At 42.9% G+C, this 17,484-nt stretch overlaps 1 protein-coding gene across 3 annotated transcripts in view; it reads right to left on the bottom strand.

Moving 5' to 3' along the window:
- Nucleotides 1-17,484, bottom strand: part of slc9a7 (solute carrier family 9 member 7) — a 173,967-nt gene that overhangs the window by 128,726 nt on the left and 27,757 nt on the right. For all 3 annotated transcript variants that reach the window (XM_055941220.1, XM_055941219.1, XM_055941218.1), the window contains exons 7-9: nt 12,881-13,022; nt 9,622-9,727; nt 7,246-7,334 (exon numbers count right to left, since the gene is read on the bottom strand). In XM_055941220.1, the coding sequence (XP_055797195.1) occupies nt 7,246-7,334; nt 9,622-9,727; nt 12,881-13,022 (337 nt within the window). The remainder of the gene's footprint in view (nt 1-7,245; nt 7,335-9,621; nt 9,728-12,880; nt 13,023-17,484) is intronic.

The following is a 17,484-nucleotide window of genomic DNA, read 5'->3' on the forward strand; positions in this document are numbered from 1 at the left end:
TTTAACTGGCATATCGGCTGCTGACTGGTCAGTAACCTCTTCTGACAGGAAGTCCTTCATAAGGACTAGTGACACGTCAAATAAATACATCACCATCCAGACATACTGACAGGAACCTCTGACCTGGATGTACTACAGCCAGCATCCGCTGGGATATTGTGCTGTTTGGCTACATCTTCATCTTCATCTTACATCTCCATGGCTACATCTTCATCTTCATCTTACATCTCCATGGCTACATCTTCATCTTACATCTTACATCTCCATGGCTACATCTTCATCTTCATCTTACATCTCCATGGCTACATCTTCATCTTACATCTCCATGGCTACATCTTCATGGCTACATCTTCATCTTACATCTCCATGGCTACATCTTCATCTTACATCTCCATGGCTACATCTTCATCTTACATCTTACATCTCCATGGCTACATCTTCATCTTACATCTTACATCTCCATGGCTACATCTTCATCTTACATCTTACATCTCCATGGCTACATCTTCATCTTCATCTTACATCTCCATGGCTACATCTTCATCTTACATCTTACATCTCCATGGCTACATCTTCATCTTCATCTTACATCTCCATGGCTACATCTTCATCTTACATCTCCATGGCTACATCTTCATCTTCATCTTACATCTCCATGGCTACATCTTCATCTTCATCTTACATCTCCATGGCTACATCTTCATCTTACATCTCCATGGCTACATCTTCATCTTCATCTTACATCTCCATGGCTACATCTTCATCTTCATCTTACATCTCCATGGCTACATCTTCATCTTACATCTTACATCTCCATGGCTACATCTTCATCTTACATCTTACATCTCCATGGCTACATCTTCATCTTACATCTTACATCTCCATGGCTACATCTTCATCTTCATCTTACATCTCCATGGCTACATCTTCATCTTACATCTTACATCTCCATGGCTACATCTTCATCTTCATCTTACATCTCCATGGCTACATCTTCATCTTACATCTTACATCTCCATGGCTACATCGACCTGGCCAAGATAAAGCATAGCAGTGTGAACAGACAACAACACAGAGTTACACATGGAGTAAACAATAAACAAGTCAATAACATGGTAGAAAAAAAAGAGAATCTATATACAATGTGTGCAAAAGGCATGAGGTAGGCAAATATTGACCTATAACAGAAAGGGGTTGTAACCAGGGCTCACTCCATGTCTACATCTTCATCTTACATCTCCATGGCTACATCTTCATCTTACATCTCCATGGCTACATCTTCATCTTACATCTCCATGGCTACATCTTCATCTTACATCTTACATCTCCATGGCTACATCTTCATCTTACATCTCCATGGCTACATCTTCATCTTACATCTTACATCTCCATGGCTACATCTTCATCTTACATCTTACATCTCCATGGCTACATCTTCATCTTACATCTTACATCTCCATGGCTACATCTTCATCTTACATCTTACATCTCCATGGCTACATCTTCATCTTACATCTTACATCTCCATGGCTACATCTTCATCTTACATCTCCATGGCTACATCTTCATCTTACATCTTACATCTTCATCTTCATCTTCCATCTCCATGGCTACATCTTCATCTTACATCTCCATGGCTACATCTTCATCTTCATCTTACATCTCCATGGCTACATCTTCATCTTACATCTTACATCTCCATGGCTACATCTTCATCTTACATCTCCATGGCTACATCTTCATCTTACATCTTACATCTCCATGGCTACATCTTCATCTTCATCTTACATCTCCATGGCTACATCTTCATCTTACATCTTACATCTCCATGGCTACATCTTCATCTTCATCTTACATCTCCATGGCTACATCTTCATCTTACATCTCCATGGCTACATCTTCATGGCTACATCTTCATCTTACATCTTACATCTCCATGGCTACATCTTCATCTTACGTCTCCATGGCTACATCTTCATCTTACATCTTACATCTCCATGGCTACATCTTCATCTTACATCTTACATCTCCATGGCTACATCTTCATCTTACATCTTACATCTCCATGGCTACATCTTCATCTTCATCTTACATCTCCATGGCTACATCTTCATCTTACATCTTACATCTCCATGGCTACATCTTCATCTTCATCTTACATCTCCATGGCTACATCTTCATCTTACATCTCCATGGCTACATCTTCATCTTCATCTTACATCTCCATGGCTACATCTTCATCTTACATCTTACATCTCCATGGCTACATCTTCATCTTACATCTCCATGGCTACATCTTAATCTTACATCTTACATCTCCATGGCTACATCTTCATCTTACATCTTACATCTCCATGGCTACATCTTCATCTTACATCTCCATGGCTACATCTTCATCTTACATCTTACATCTCCATGGCTACATCTTCATCTTACATCTCCATGGCTACATCTTCATCTTCATCTTACATCTCCATGGCTACATCTTCATCTTACATCTTACATCTCCATGGCTACATCTTCATCTTCATCTTACATCTCCATGGCTACATCTTCATCTTACATCTCCATGGCTACATCTTCATCTTACATCTTACATCTCCATGGCTACATCTTCATCTTCATCTTACATCTCCATGGCTACATCTTCATCTTACATCTCCATGGCTACATCTTCATCTTTATCTTACATCTCCATGGCTACATCTTCATCTTACATCTTACATCTCCATGGCTACATCTTCATCTTCATCTTACATCTCCATGGCTACATCTTCATCTTACATCTTACATCTCCATGGCTACATCTTCATCTTACATCTCCATGGCTACATCTTCATCTTACATCTCCATGGCTACATCTTCATCTTACATCTTACATCTCCATGGCTACATCTTCATCTTACATCTTACATCTCCATGGCTACATCTTCATCTTCATCTTACATCTCCATGGCTACATCTTCATCTTCATCTTACATCTCCATGGCTACATCTTCATCTTACATCTCCATGGCTACATCTTCATCTTACATCTCCATGGCTACATCTTCATCTTACATCTCCATGGCTACATCTTCATCTTCCATCTCCATGGCTACATCTTCATCTTCATCTTACATCTCCATGGCTACATCTTCATCTTACATCTCCATGGCTACATCTTCATCTTACATCTCCATGGCTACATCTTCATCTTACATCTCCATGGCTACATCTTCATCTTCATCTTACATCTCCATGGCTACATCTTCATCTTACATCTCCATGGCTACATCTTCATCTTACATCTCCATGGCTACATCTTCATCTTACATCTTACATCTCCATGGCTACATCTTCATCTTACATCTTACATCTCCATGGCTACATCTTACGCACTGTTCAAGGGCATCTCCTTGCAGGAGATTTGCGATGCGGCTTGTTTTGGCATCCTCTCATACTTTTGAGGTCCTACTGACCAGACGTCCCTGTACCTTCATTGGCACGTACAGTCCTCAGTGTCGGGGCCTCTGAGGGTTGATACGTTGGGACTGTCTGGCTTCGGAGGGCCTCTGGCCATACCCCACTGGGAGATATCTAAACTAATAATTGAAAGAAAACTTAAGGTTTCTTGCTTAACCCCTGTTCTCTGATATTATGAGTGACCCGTCTTACCACATTCCCCTACTCGCAAGAGTGTGAGGAAATTCTACGTTTCTGTTTCCTAGGCCTGGTTTTAACTGACTGACTGGCATCCTTTAAAGCTACCTGGTTGAAGAGAAACCTCAGAATATTAAAAGGGATTCAACATAAAGATTAGCCTTCTCAGCTTTGTTGACTTGGATGTGTGTGTGTGTATGTGTTAGTGGAATGAAATAATTCCTCTAATGTACTCATTAATTAAATTCAATCTGTCTATTTATTTAAAATTCCTAACAGAATGTAATGAATGAATCTCTCTGTGTTTCAGCTGTTTGAGGTCCTTCACTTCCTAGCAGAGAACTTCATCTTCTCCTACATGGGCCTGGCTCTGTTCACCTTCCAGAACCATATATTCAGCCCCATCTTCATCGCCGGGGCCTTCGTATCCTTTAACCCTGAACAGGGACTCCTCTATAACTCCAGCTCCTCAAAGCTTTCCTGCTGCTTCCACACGGTCAGTCTAGGTAACAGGGACTCCTCTATAACTCCAGCTCCTCAAAGCTTCCCTGCTGCTTCCACACGGCCAGTCTAGGTAACAGGGACTCCTCTATAACTCCAGCTCCTCAAAGCTTTCCTGCTGCTTCCACACGGTCAGTCTAGGTAACAGGGACTCCTCTATAACTCCAGATCCTCAAAGCTTCCCTGCTGCTTCCACAATCATGCAATAGCCAGATATTGTGGAAGTATCCGGGAAGCCTTGATCAGTTGTACTGTTTGTGTTGTCCAAGACTGTTTACACCGATACACTACTGAGACGACCAGTACAACTGCTCCTCAAAGCTTCCCTGCTGTTTCCATACGGTCAGTCTAGGTAGCGCTAAAAGAGAGCTGGTGGAGATGTAAGATGAAGATGAAGATGTAGCCATGGAGATGTAAGATGAAGATGTAGCCATGGAGATGTAAGATGAAGATGAAGATGTAGCCATGGAGATGTAAGATGTAAGATGAAGATGTAGCCATGGAGATGTAAGATGTAAGATGAAGATGTAGCCATGGAGATGTAAGATGTAAGATGAAGATGTAGCCATGGAGATGTAAGATGTAAGATGAAGATGTAGCCATGGAGATGTAAGATGAAGATGTAGCCATGGAGATGTAAGATGTAAGATGAAGATGTAGCCATGGAGATGTAAGATGTAAGATGTAGCCATGGAGATCGCAGTTGGTCGCAGTTGCAAATGAGAACTTGTTCTCAACTAGCCTACCTGGTTAATATAAAGTTGAAATAAAAAATAAAAAATATATATAATAGCTTCCACAATCCAAAGTGATAACCGTTGATGAGAAAGGGGCTTCCCCTTGCAGGGAGGCGCCCAGGACACAAAAAGTTGGTCACTCGTCTGCAAAGCTCTCGTCCTATCCAAATAAATGCTCAACGCACGTACTGGACACAAACAATGGAGATGCTCCGCTTCCATAGAATCAGATGTTATTGGTCACAAACACATGGTTAGCAGATGTTAATGGTCCATCTGGGCCCAGTGTAGTTGGCCCTTTACAGCTTATTGGACCATCTGGGCCCAGTGTAGTTGGCCCTTTACAGCTTATTGGTCCATCTGGGCCCAGTGTAGTTGGCCCTTTACAGCTTATTGGACCATCTGGGCCCAGTGTAGTTGGCCCTTTACAGCTTATTGGACCATCTGTGAAAGGATCCAGGAACCCAAATGATTTGGGTGGATCCCATCCTCCTTATTATGCCAGCAGCATACCACCCTGCATACCACTACTGGCTTGCTTCTGAAGCTAAGCAGGGTTGGTCCTGGTCAGGCCCTGGATGGGAGACCAGATGCTGCTGGAAGTGGTGTTGGAGGGCCAGTAGGAGGCACTCTTTCCTCTGGTCTAAAAAATATCCCAATGCCCCAGGGCAGTGATTGGGGACACTGCCCTGTGTAGGGTGCCGTCTTTCGGATGGGACGTTAAACGGGTGTCCTGACTCTCTGAGGTCATTAAAGATCCCATGGCACTTATCGTAAGAGTAGGGGTGTTAACCCCGGTGTCCTGGCTAAATTCCCAATCTGGCCCTCAAACCATCATGGTCACCTAATAATCCCCAGTTTACAATTGGCTCATTCATCCCCCTCCTCTCCCCTGTAACTATTCCCCAGGTCGTTGCTGCAAATGAGAACGTGTTCTCAGTCAACTTACCTGGTAAAATAACGGTAAAATAAATAAATGAATAAATAAAACAAGCTTTGTTTCCAGAAGGTATCAACATTGTCAATAAATGTTACACCCACAGAGCTGCAATAGTCTGGTAGCCAGTTATGGAGGGATAAAACCCCCTTGGGTTGTGCTGTGGTGGAGACCTTTGTGGGCTATACTCGGGCCTTGTCTCAGCATGGTAAGTTGGTGGTTGAAGATATCCCTCTAGTGGTGTGGGGGCTGTGCTTTGGCAAAGTGGGTGGGGTTATATCCTGCCTGTTTGGCCCTGTCCGGGGGTATCATCGGATGGGGCCACAGTGTCTCCTGACCGCTCCTGTCTCAGCCTCCAGTATTTATGCTGCAGTAGTTTATGTGTCGGGGGGCTAGGGTCAGTTGGTTATACCTGGAGTACTTCTCCTGTCTTATCCGGTGTCCTGTGTGAATTTAAGTATGCTCTCTCTAATTCTCTCTTTCTCTCTTTCTTTCTCTCTCTCGGAGGACCTGAGCCCTAGGACCATGCGTCAGGACTACCGGGCATAATGACTCCTTGCTGTCCCCAGTCCACCTGGCCGTGCTGCTGCTCCAGTTTCAACTGTTCTGTCTGCGGCTATGGAACCCTGACCTTTTCACCGGACGTGCTACCTGTCCCAGACCTGCTGTTTTCAACTCTCTAGAGACCGCAGGAGCGGTAGAGATACTCTGAATGATCGGCTATGAAAAGCCAACTGTCATTTACTCCTGAGGTGCTGACCTGTTGCACCCTCTACAACTACTGTGATTATTATTATTTGACCCTGCTGGTCATCTATGAACATTTGAACATCTTGGCCATGTTCTGTTATAATCTCCACCCGGCACAGCCAGAAGAGGACTGGCCACCCCTCAGAGCCTGGTTCCTCTCTAGGTTTCTTCCTAGGTTTTGGCCTTTCTAGGGAGTTTTTCCTAGCCACCGTGCTTCTACACCTGCATTGCTTGCTGTTTGGGGTTTTAGGCTGGGTTTCTGTACAGCACTTTGAGATATTAGCTGATGTTAGAAGGGCTATACAAATAAATTTGATTTGATTTAAAAGTCTGATGAAACGTTCAATGCCACGTTTTAGGGAGGGCAGAGGGACAGATATTACGGGGTGTTTGTTGGTGTCAAGTAGAGACCCAATCAGTTATTTTAAATCCATCTTCAGCTGTTCTGAGCTGCCCCTTCATAATGTCATTGAATCACACATGAACTATGACAGACTCCATTTCCTGATCAGGTGTAAAATGTTTGGCAGCAGCTTATTGATGTCCCGTGCTCCTGGATAGCAACCGTTTTTACTTCAGATCTGGCCCTTTACAGCACGACAACCAGGAGAGGAGAGGGTTAGTGGTAAGGGCTAGGGCTAGAGTGTTAGTATTAGTGTGTAGTATGTAGGGTGTTACCTGCTTGGTGCGCTTGGTGGACTCCTCAGACAGGTTGTTGTATGTGTAGTGGGCCTGCGTGATCCCACAGAATAGCACCGCCACGACACCTGGGACAGAACACACAGAGATAGAACAGTCGAAGCGTAACACAGCTAACGCACCTGAGGATACAGTCTGCTTCCCACATGGCCCCACTCTGGCTAAAAGTAGTGCACTATAAATGGAATAGGGTGCCATGTGGATAGTGCACTATATAGGAAATAGGGTGCAATTGGGAACACTAATTGCTTATTCCAGTTACTAATAAGTATGCACCCATTAACAAAATGACTAAAATATGTTAAATCCCTGTGGATTGATGAGGAATTAAAAATATTATGGAAATTATGGTTGAGAGGGATAAGGCAAGAGGAATTGAATTGCAAATAAGTCTGGCTGCACAACCGATTGGCAAACGTACTGCAAATTGAGAAATCATGTGACTAAACTGAATAAAAAGCATAAACTAAACTATGAAACAAAGATAAATGACAAAGAATGATAGTAAAAAGCTTTAGCGCACCTTAAATGAAATTTTGGGCAAAAAGGCAAACTCAGCTCCATCATTCATTGAATCAGATGTCTCATTCACCACTGATATTGGCAATTACTTTAATGATTTTTTCATTGCCAAGATTAGCAAATTTAGTGTGACGGCCCTGAATTTGTCTAAACAGTCGCAGTGCTTCTCCTGCCAAATGGGGCGCTTCCCCTTTAATTCCCTAAAAACAGCATCAGCTGCGCAAAAGTGCGTTGCGCAAGAGAGGAAGTGTTGAACCTCCAGCTCGAAGCTCGTTCAAACCCCGTTTGTTTTGTTGGATTTAAAAGTGTTTATTGTAGCCGTGTCGCAGGGTCGACCAGTATCGGATCTACTTATGTCTATTGTTGGACTGCCGAGGTACGTTAGTCTCCGCTGGAGATCTGTTGGCCGATTGGATTGTCTGACTGACTACAACTCTGTGTGTGGAACGGAAGTTTATTGCATTCTGAGTGTATGAATGAAACCGGTTTTACGCATCACTTTATGGAAGGACAATTGCGTGACTATGGTCACTGAACTCATTTACCGGGCTGGACTCTCTTTAGGCCTGAGGTACGAGACTTTTATTTATTTGGGGAATAAAACCAACATACAAAAATAGTTCTTATTTCCAATGTTTTAAGAGTTTATGAAAAGTGTGTATCCATACTGACTTTTACATGATTCCTTTGTATTGGTGTAGAATTGACGGACCAGACGGGACTCATTCCCTCAAACAAAAAGGAGAAATCTATATTTTTTTCTGGTAGTCACAACCTACCTGTCATCCCTAAAAAAACAACTCAAACCGTTACATTAGGCATGACATGCCAGCAACAAACGCTGGCACTACACATCCAAGTATATCTCACCAAATTATGGAAGACAAGCATTTTAATTTGGAGTTCCGTAAAGTGAGGATGGAAGAGGTGAAAACATTATTGTTGTGTATCCACAGTGACAAGCCACCAGGGTCTGACAATCTGGATGGAAAATGACTGAGGATAATAGCAGACGATATTCTATTAGCCAGATCTTCAATTTAAGCCTACTAGAGAGCGTGTACCCTCAGGCCTGGAGGGAAGCTAGAGTCATTCCTCTACCTAATAAAGTCCCCTTTACTGGCTCAAATAGCTGACCTAAGAGTGTGCAAAGCAGTCAAAGGCAAAAGGTGGCTATTTGAAGAATCTCTAATGTAAAATATATTTTGATTTGTTTAACACTTTTGGTTACTACATGATTCAATGTGTGATATTTCATAGTTTTGATGTCTTCACTATTATTCTACAATGTAGAAAATAAAGAAAAACCCTTGAATGAGTAGGTGTGTCCAAACTTTTGACTGGTAATGTACACATAAGACATGCACTCTACACACAGGCGTTGTATTGTAGATATGTGACAGTGGAGCAGTGGCCGGCTAGGCTATCTGCCTCCCTGCGCCACATCTATAATCCTCGTATTGTTTATCTATGTGCTCTGCTCTTTCTTTAGCAGAATCTGTAAAACATTTACTGCAGCCAGTGTGCTGACCATACAGTGGATCCTTCCCAAACAGCACCCTATTCCCTACATAGTGCACTACTATAGACCAGAGCCCTATTCCCTATAAAGTGTATAGGGCTCTGGTGAAATGTAGTGCACTATGTAGGGAATAGGGCTCTGGTGAAATGTAGTGCACTATGTAGGGAATAGGGCTCTGGTGAAATGTAGTGCACTATGTAGGGAATAGGGTGCCATAGGGCTCTGGTCTATAGTAGTGCACTATATAGGGAATAGGGTGCCTTTTGGGATGCTCACAGAGCCCCTCTTGACCCCTCCACCCCGGTCCTGACCTGTGAACCCGCAGGCCTCGGCCAATAGGAAGGTGCTCCAGGACATGAGGAAGAAGAGGGCTGTCTCCAACAGGGGGAAACAGTGCAGCTTGGTGAACTTGGTCACGTAGAGACAGAGTTAGAGAATCAGAACCTTTCACATTTCACACTATTGCCTTGGGGGACACTATAATACACTATTGCCTTGGGGGACACTACAATACACTATTGCCTTGGGGAACACTACAATACACTATTGCCTTGGGGGACACTATAATACACTATTGCCTTGGGGGACACTACAATACACTATTGTCTTGGGGGACACTACAATACACTATTGCCTTGGAGGACACTACAATACACTATTGCCTTGGAGGACACTACAATACACTATTGCCTTGGGGGACACTACAATACACTATTGCCTTGGGGGACACTACAATACACTATTGCCTTGGGGGACACTATAATACACTATTGCCTTGGAGGACACTATAATACACTATTGCCTTGAGGGACACTACAATACACTATTGCCTTGGGGGACACTACAATACACTATTGCCTTGGGGGACACTATAATACACTATTGCCTTGGGGGACACTATAATACACTATTGCCTTGGGGGACACTATAATACACTATTGCCTTGGGGGACACTACAATACACTATTGCCTTGGGGGACACTACAATACACTATTGCCTTGGGGGACACTACAATACACTATTGCCTTGGGGGACACTACAATACACTATTGCCTTGGGGGACACTATAATACACTATTGCCTTGGAGGACACTATAATACACTATTGCCTTGGGGGACACTATAATACACTATTGCCTTGGAGGACACTATAATACACTATTGCCTTGGAGGACACTATAATACACTATTGCCTTGGGGGACACTATAATACACTATTGCCTTGGGGGACACTATAATACACTATTGCCTTGGGGGACACTATAATACACTATTGCCTTGGAGGACACTATAATACACTATTGCCTTGGAGGACACTATAATACACTATTGCCTTGGGGGACACTATAATACACTATTGCCTTGGGGGACACTATAATACACTATTGCCTTGGAGGACACTATAATACACTATTGCCTTGGGGGACACTATAATACACTATTGCCTTGGGGGACACTATAATACACTATTGCCTTGGAGGACACTATAATACACTATTGCCTTGGGGGACACTATAATACACTATTGCCTTGGGGGACACTATAATACACTATTGCCTTGGGGGACACTATAATACACTATTGCCTTGGAGGACACTATAATACACTATTGCCTTGGGGGACACTATAATACACTATTGCCTTGGAGGACACTATAATACACTATTGCCTTGGAGGACACTATAATACACTATTGCCTTGGGGGACACTATAATACACTATTGCCTTGGAGGACACTATAATACACTATTGCCTTGGGGGACACTATACTACACTATTGCCTTGGGGGACACTATAATACACTATTGCCTTGGGGGACACTATAATACACTATTGCCTTGGGGGACACTATAATACACTATTGCCTTGGGGGACACTATAATACACTATTGCCTTGGAGGACACTATAATACACTATTGCCTTGGAGGACACTATAATACACTATTGCCTTGGAGGACACTATAATACACTATTGCCTTGGGGGACACTACAATACACTATTGCCTTGGGGGACACTATAATACACTATTGCCTTGGGGGACACTATAATACACTATTGCCTTGGGGGACACTATAATACACTATTGCCTTGGGGGACACTATAATACACTATTGCCTTGGGGGACACTATAATACACTATTGCCTTGGGGGACACTATAATACACTATTGCCTTGGAGGACACTATAATACACTATTGCCTTGGAGGACACTATAATACACTATTGCCTTGGAGGACACTACAATACACTATTGCCTTGGAGGACACTATAATACACTATTGCCTTGGGGGACACTATAATACACTATTGCCTTGGAGGACACTATAATACACTATTGCCTTGGGGGACACTACAATACACTATTGCCTTGGAGGACACTATAATACACTATTGCCTTGGGGGACACTATAATACACTATTGCCTTGGAGGACACTATAATACACTATTGCCTTGGGGGACACTACAATACACTATTGCCTTGGGGGACACTACAATACACTATTGCCTTGGAGGACACTATAATACACTATTGCCTTGGGGGACACTATAATACACTATTGCCTTGGGGGACACTACACTATTGCCTTGGAGGACACTATAATACACTATTGCCTTGGAGGACACTATAATACACTATTTCCTTGGGGGACACTATAATACACTATTTCCTTGGGGGACACTATAATACACTATTGCCTTGGGGGACACTATAATACACTATTGCCTTGGAGGACACTATAATACACTATTGCCTTGGAGGACACTATAATACACTATTTCCTTGGGGGACACTATAATACACTATTGCCTTGGGGGACACTACAATACACTATTGCCTTGGGGGACACTATAATACACTATTGCCTTGGGGGACACTACAATACACTATTGCCTTGGGGGACACTATAATACACTATTGCCTTGGGGGACACTATAATACACTATTGCCTTGGGGGACACTACAATACACTATTGCCTTGGGGGACACTATAATACACTATTGCCTTGGGGGACACTACAATACACTATTGCCTTGGGGGACACTATAATACACTATTGCCTTGGGGGACACTATAATACACTATTGCCTTGGGGGACACTATAATACACTATTGCCTTGGGGGACACTATAATACACTATTGCCTTGGGGGACACTATAATACACTATTGCCTTGGGGGACACTACAATACACTATTGCCTTGGGGGACACTATAATACACTATTGCCTTGGGGGACACTATAATACACTATTGCCTTGGGGGACACTATAATACACTATTGCCTTGGGGGACACTATAATACACTATTGCCTTGGGGGACACTATAATACACTATTTCCAGTGTACTGAATATACGCTGTTAATAAAGTTATCTTCTAGAAATGTAAACAAAAACCAGTTGTGGTAATCTTTCAGGTGAGGATATGAAAGCAGTGACCACTTCAGACGAGCTATAACTTAAACATGACTCTGTCCACCCAACATAATAATCAAGATGGCAGCTCCCTTTGTCAGTGGTTTTAGTTACGAGATCCCCATGTTGTGTAGTGATGTAGAAGGATATGATCGTAGTGAGCACTCCGGTGACGGCTCCCATGGCGAAGGATCCACTGAAGATGCCCAGGAAAACCCCCACTGACTTGAAGAAGGCTGTGACGTCGAAGGTGTGTGTGCTGGCTCCAGCCGGCTGATAGGCTACAATAGACCTGGAACAAAGAAACACAATTTCCAGCAAACACTTTTATCCAGCAAACATCCTGTTTCACAGGTGGTAGGTACAATACGTTTCACAGGTACAATACGTTTCACAGGTACAATACGTTTCCCGGGAACAATACGTTTCCCAGGCACAATACGTTTCCCAGGCACAATACGTTTCACAGGGAACAATACGTTTCCCAGGTACAATACGTTTCACAGGCACAATACGTTTCACAGGCACAATACGTTTCACAGGTACAATACGTTTCACAGGTACAATACGTTTCACAGGTACAATACGTTTCCCAGGTACAATACGTTTCCCAGGCACAATACGTTTCCCAGGCACAATACGTTTCACAGGTGGCAGGCACCATACGTTTCACAGGCACCATACGTTTCACAGGCACAATACGTTTCACAGGTACAATACGTTTCACAGGCACAATACGTTTCCCAGGCACAATACGTTTCACAGGTGGTAGGCACCATACGTTTCACAGGCACAATACGTTTCACAGGTGGTAGGCACAATACGTTTCCCAGGCACAATACGTTTCCCAGGCACAATACGTTTCACAGGTACAATACGTTTCCCAGGTACAATACGTTTCACAGGGAACAATACGTTTCACAGGTACAATACGTTTCCCAGGTACAATACGTTTCCCAGGCACAATACGTTTCCCAGGCACAATACGTTTCCCAGGCACAATACGTTTCCCAGGCACAATACGTTTCCCAGGCACAATACGTTTCCCAGGCACAATACGTTTCACAGGCACAATACGTTTCCCAGGTACAATACGTTTCCCAGGCACAATACGTTTCCCAGGCACAATACGTTTCCCAGGCACAATACGTTTCCCAGGCACAATACGTTTCCCAGGCACAATACGTTTCCCAGGTACAATACGTTTCCCGGGTACAATACGTTTCACAGGGAACAATACGTTTCACAGGCACAATACGTTTCACAGGCACAATACGTTTCCCAGGCACAATACGTTTCCCAGGGACAATACGTTTCACAGGGAACAATACGTTTCCCAGGTACAATACGTTTCACAGGTACAATACGTTTCCCAGGCACAATACGTTTCACAGGCACAATACGTTTCCCAGGCACAATACGTTTCACATTCACAATACGTTTCACAGGGAACAATACGTTTCACAGGCACAATACGTTTCACAGGCACAATACGTTTCACAGGTACAATACGTTTCACAGGGAACAATACGTTTCACAGGTACAATACGTTTCACAGGGAACAATACGTTTCACAGGGAACAATACGTTTCACAGGGAACAATACGTTTCACAGGTACAATACGTTTCACAGGGAACAATACGTTTCACAGGTACAATACGTTTCACAGGCACAATACGTTTCACAGGGAACAATACGTTTCACAGGTACAATACGTTTCACAGGCACAATACGTTTCCCAGGCACAATACGTTTCCCAGGCACAATACGTTTCCCAGGGACAATACGTTTCACAGGGAACAATACGTTTCCCAGGTACAATACGTTTCACAGGTACAATACGTTTCCCAGGCACAATACGTTTCACAGGCACAATACGTTTCCCAGGCACAATACGTTTCACATTCACAATACGTTTCACAGGGAACAATACGTTTCACAGGCACAATACGTTTCACAGGCACAATACGTTTCACAGGTACAATACGTTTCACAGGGAACAATACGTTTCACAGGTACAATACGTTTCACAGGGAACAATACGTTTCACAGGGAACAATACGTTTCACAGGGAACAATACGTTTCACAGGTACAATACGTTTCACAGGGAACAATACGTTTCACAGGTACAATACGTTTCACAGGCACAATACGTTTCACAGGGAACAATACGTTTCACAGGTACAATACGTTTCACAGGGAACAATACGTTTCACAGGGAACAATACGTTTCACAGGGAACAATACGTTTCACAGGGAACAATACGTTTCACAGGCACAATACGTTTCACAGGCACAATACGTTTCACAGGGAACAATACGTTTCACATTCGCAATACGTTTCACATTCACAATACGTTTCACAGGTAACAATACGTTTCACAGGGAACAATACGTTTCACAGGGAACAATACGTTTCACATTCACAATACGTTTCACATTCACAATACGTTTCACAGGTAACAATACGTTTCACAGGGAACAATACATTTCACAGGGAACAATACGTTTCACATTCACAATACGTTTCACAGGTAACAATACGTTTCACAGGGAACAATGCGTTTCACAGGGAACAATACGTTTCACAGGGAACAATACGTTTCACAGGGAACAATACGTTTCACAGGTACAATACGTTTCACAGGTACAATACGTTTCACAGGGAACAATACGTTTCACATTTACAATACGTTTCGCAGGTACAATACGTTTCCCAGGTACAATACGTTTCACAGGTACAATACGTTTCACAGGGAACAATACGTTTCACAGGTACAATACGTTTCACAGGAACAATACGTTTCACAGGGAACAATACGTTTCACAGGTACAATACGTTTCACAGGGAACAATACGTTTCACAGGGAACAATACGTTTCACATTCACAATACGTTTCACATTCACAATACGTTTCACAGGCACAATACGTTTCACAGGAACAATACGTTTCACAGGGAACAATACGTTTCACAGGGAACAATACGTTTCACAGGGAACAATACGTTTCACAGGGAACAATACGTTTCACAGGTACAATACGTTTCACATTCACAATACGTTTCACAGGTACAATACGTTTCACAGGGAACAATACGTTTCACAGGGAACAATACGTTTCACAAGGAACAATACGTTTCACAGGTACAATACGTTTCACATTCACAATACGTTTCACAGGTACAATACGTTTCACATTCACAATACGTTTCACAGGGAACAATACGTTTCACAGGGAACAATACGTTTCACAGGGAACAATACGTTTCACAGGGAACAATACGTTTCACAGGGAACAATACGTTTCACAGGGAACAATACGTTTCACAGGTACAATACGTTTCACATTGTCAAGTTGTCTAGGTGTTATAATTATTTTCAGCTCTGCCCAAACTTGAAAACGGCTTGCTCAACCCGTGAAGGATGCAAAGGGACAACTCAATTCCTTTCCAGTGTTTTATTATGGTTTTGATGCCATTTGTTGAATATGTTGAAATAGTTGATTTGTTGAATAGAGTAGTTGAATCACAGAGGAATAGGGAATAGGAATAGCACTAGCAATAGGAATAGCACTAGCACTAGGAATAGCACTAGGAATAGGAATAGCACTAGCACTAGGAATAGCACTAGGAATAGGTTGATAACCTTAAACAAACAGAGAATAAACATGCATTATTTTACACTAAACAATGCATGACACAGCAACAAAGCATGGCTTTGAATAAAGTAAACGTTTAAACAATTTAATCTAGCACTTCTAGCAATTACTTCTGCAGTCAGAAAATATCCACAACAAAAGTCAACATTCCTACCAGAGTTAAACATGTAAATTGTGCTAAGCACTGGATGCAACATAATAAATAATTCCAAACATTACATACCAGTTGCGTCTTTATGGTTGAACAATGAGCTGTGTATGTGTTGAGGACCAAACATTTTATACCCATGCTTATCTGACAGGTGCGCATGTAAAAGTAGTCCCTCCAGAAATCCTGGCTCAATTTTTTAGTTCCACCCGTGTTTTTTGGGTTATCTGCCCTCTTGAGGCCTGGAGGTCTTTAAAGGAAGAGCTGCCATTGTGCTCATGTTTTGAGTGTTCTGTTTTGACGCAACACCTCCCACTTGACCTCCTGGTTCTTGAACCGAAGGAGGTCACACGAACCTCTGTGTTGGGGCATGTTCGATTTCAGCTATCAGGCTCTTCCTTCTTCAACAGGAAGTATAACAATGATGCGTCTGACATCCCTATGAAGAACTGTAGCAGGTATTTTAGTTAAGAGTGTCTTTGACTTCTCTTGAGCAGGCTTCACAGTTGGGACTGGGTAGCTGGGAAAAGTTCTGACATGCACATCTCTGACGATGCCCTTCTTGTCAATGTTGACACTGATGACTCTGGCTAGTTTGTAGTGACCCCTCCAGGCATTTTGGTCAGCCAGCCAGACAACATCTCCAACAGCCACATTCCTATGTGTTGTGTGCCATTTACTCCTCACGAATAGATTGGGCCCAGCTAACTGACTCCACTTCCTCCAGAACCGGTCAACTTCTGTTTGGATCGCTCTCAATCTTTTGTATGGGTAGCTTTCAAAATCAAAGCATCCAAGATCTCCTCTGGGTCCAATCCGTCCAAGCAGAAGGGAATTTGGGCTGATGTATTCTATGCAGTCCTCCCGGCTTTGAGTTCTTGCATCTATGGGCCTCTCATTGGCAAGGTTAGCAGCCGTGTAGAGAAATGTTTGAAACTCACTCCA

This window comes from Salvelinus fontinalis, chromosome 12, assembly GCF_029448725.1.
Source record: "Salvelinus fontinalis isolate EN_2023a chromosome 12, ASM2944872v1, whole genome shotgun sequence".
Classification (NCBI taxonomy): Eukaryota; Metazoa; Chordata; class Actinopteri; order Salmoniformes; family Salmonidae; genus Salvelinus; species Salvelinus fontinalis.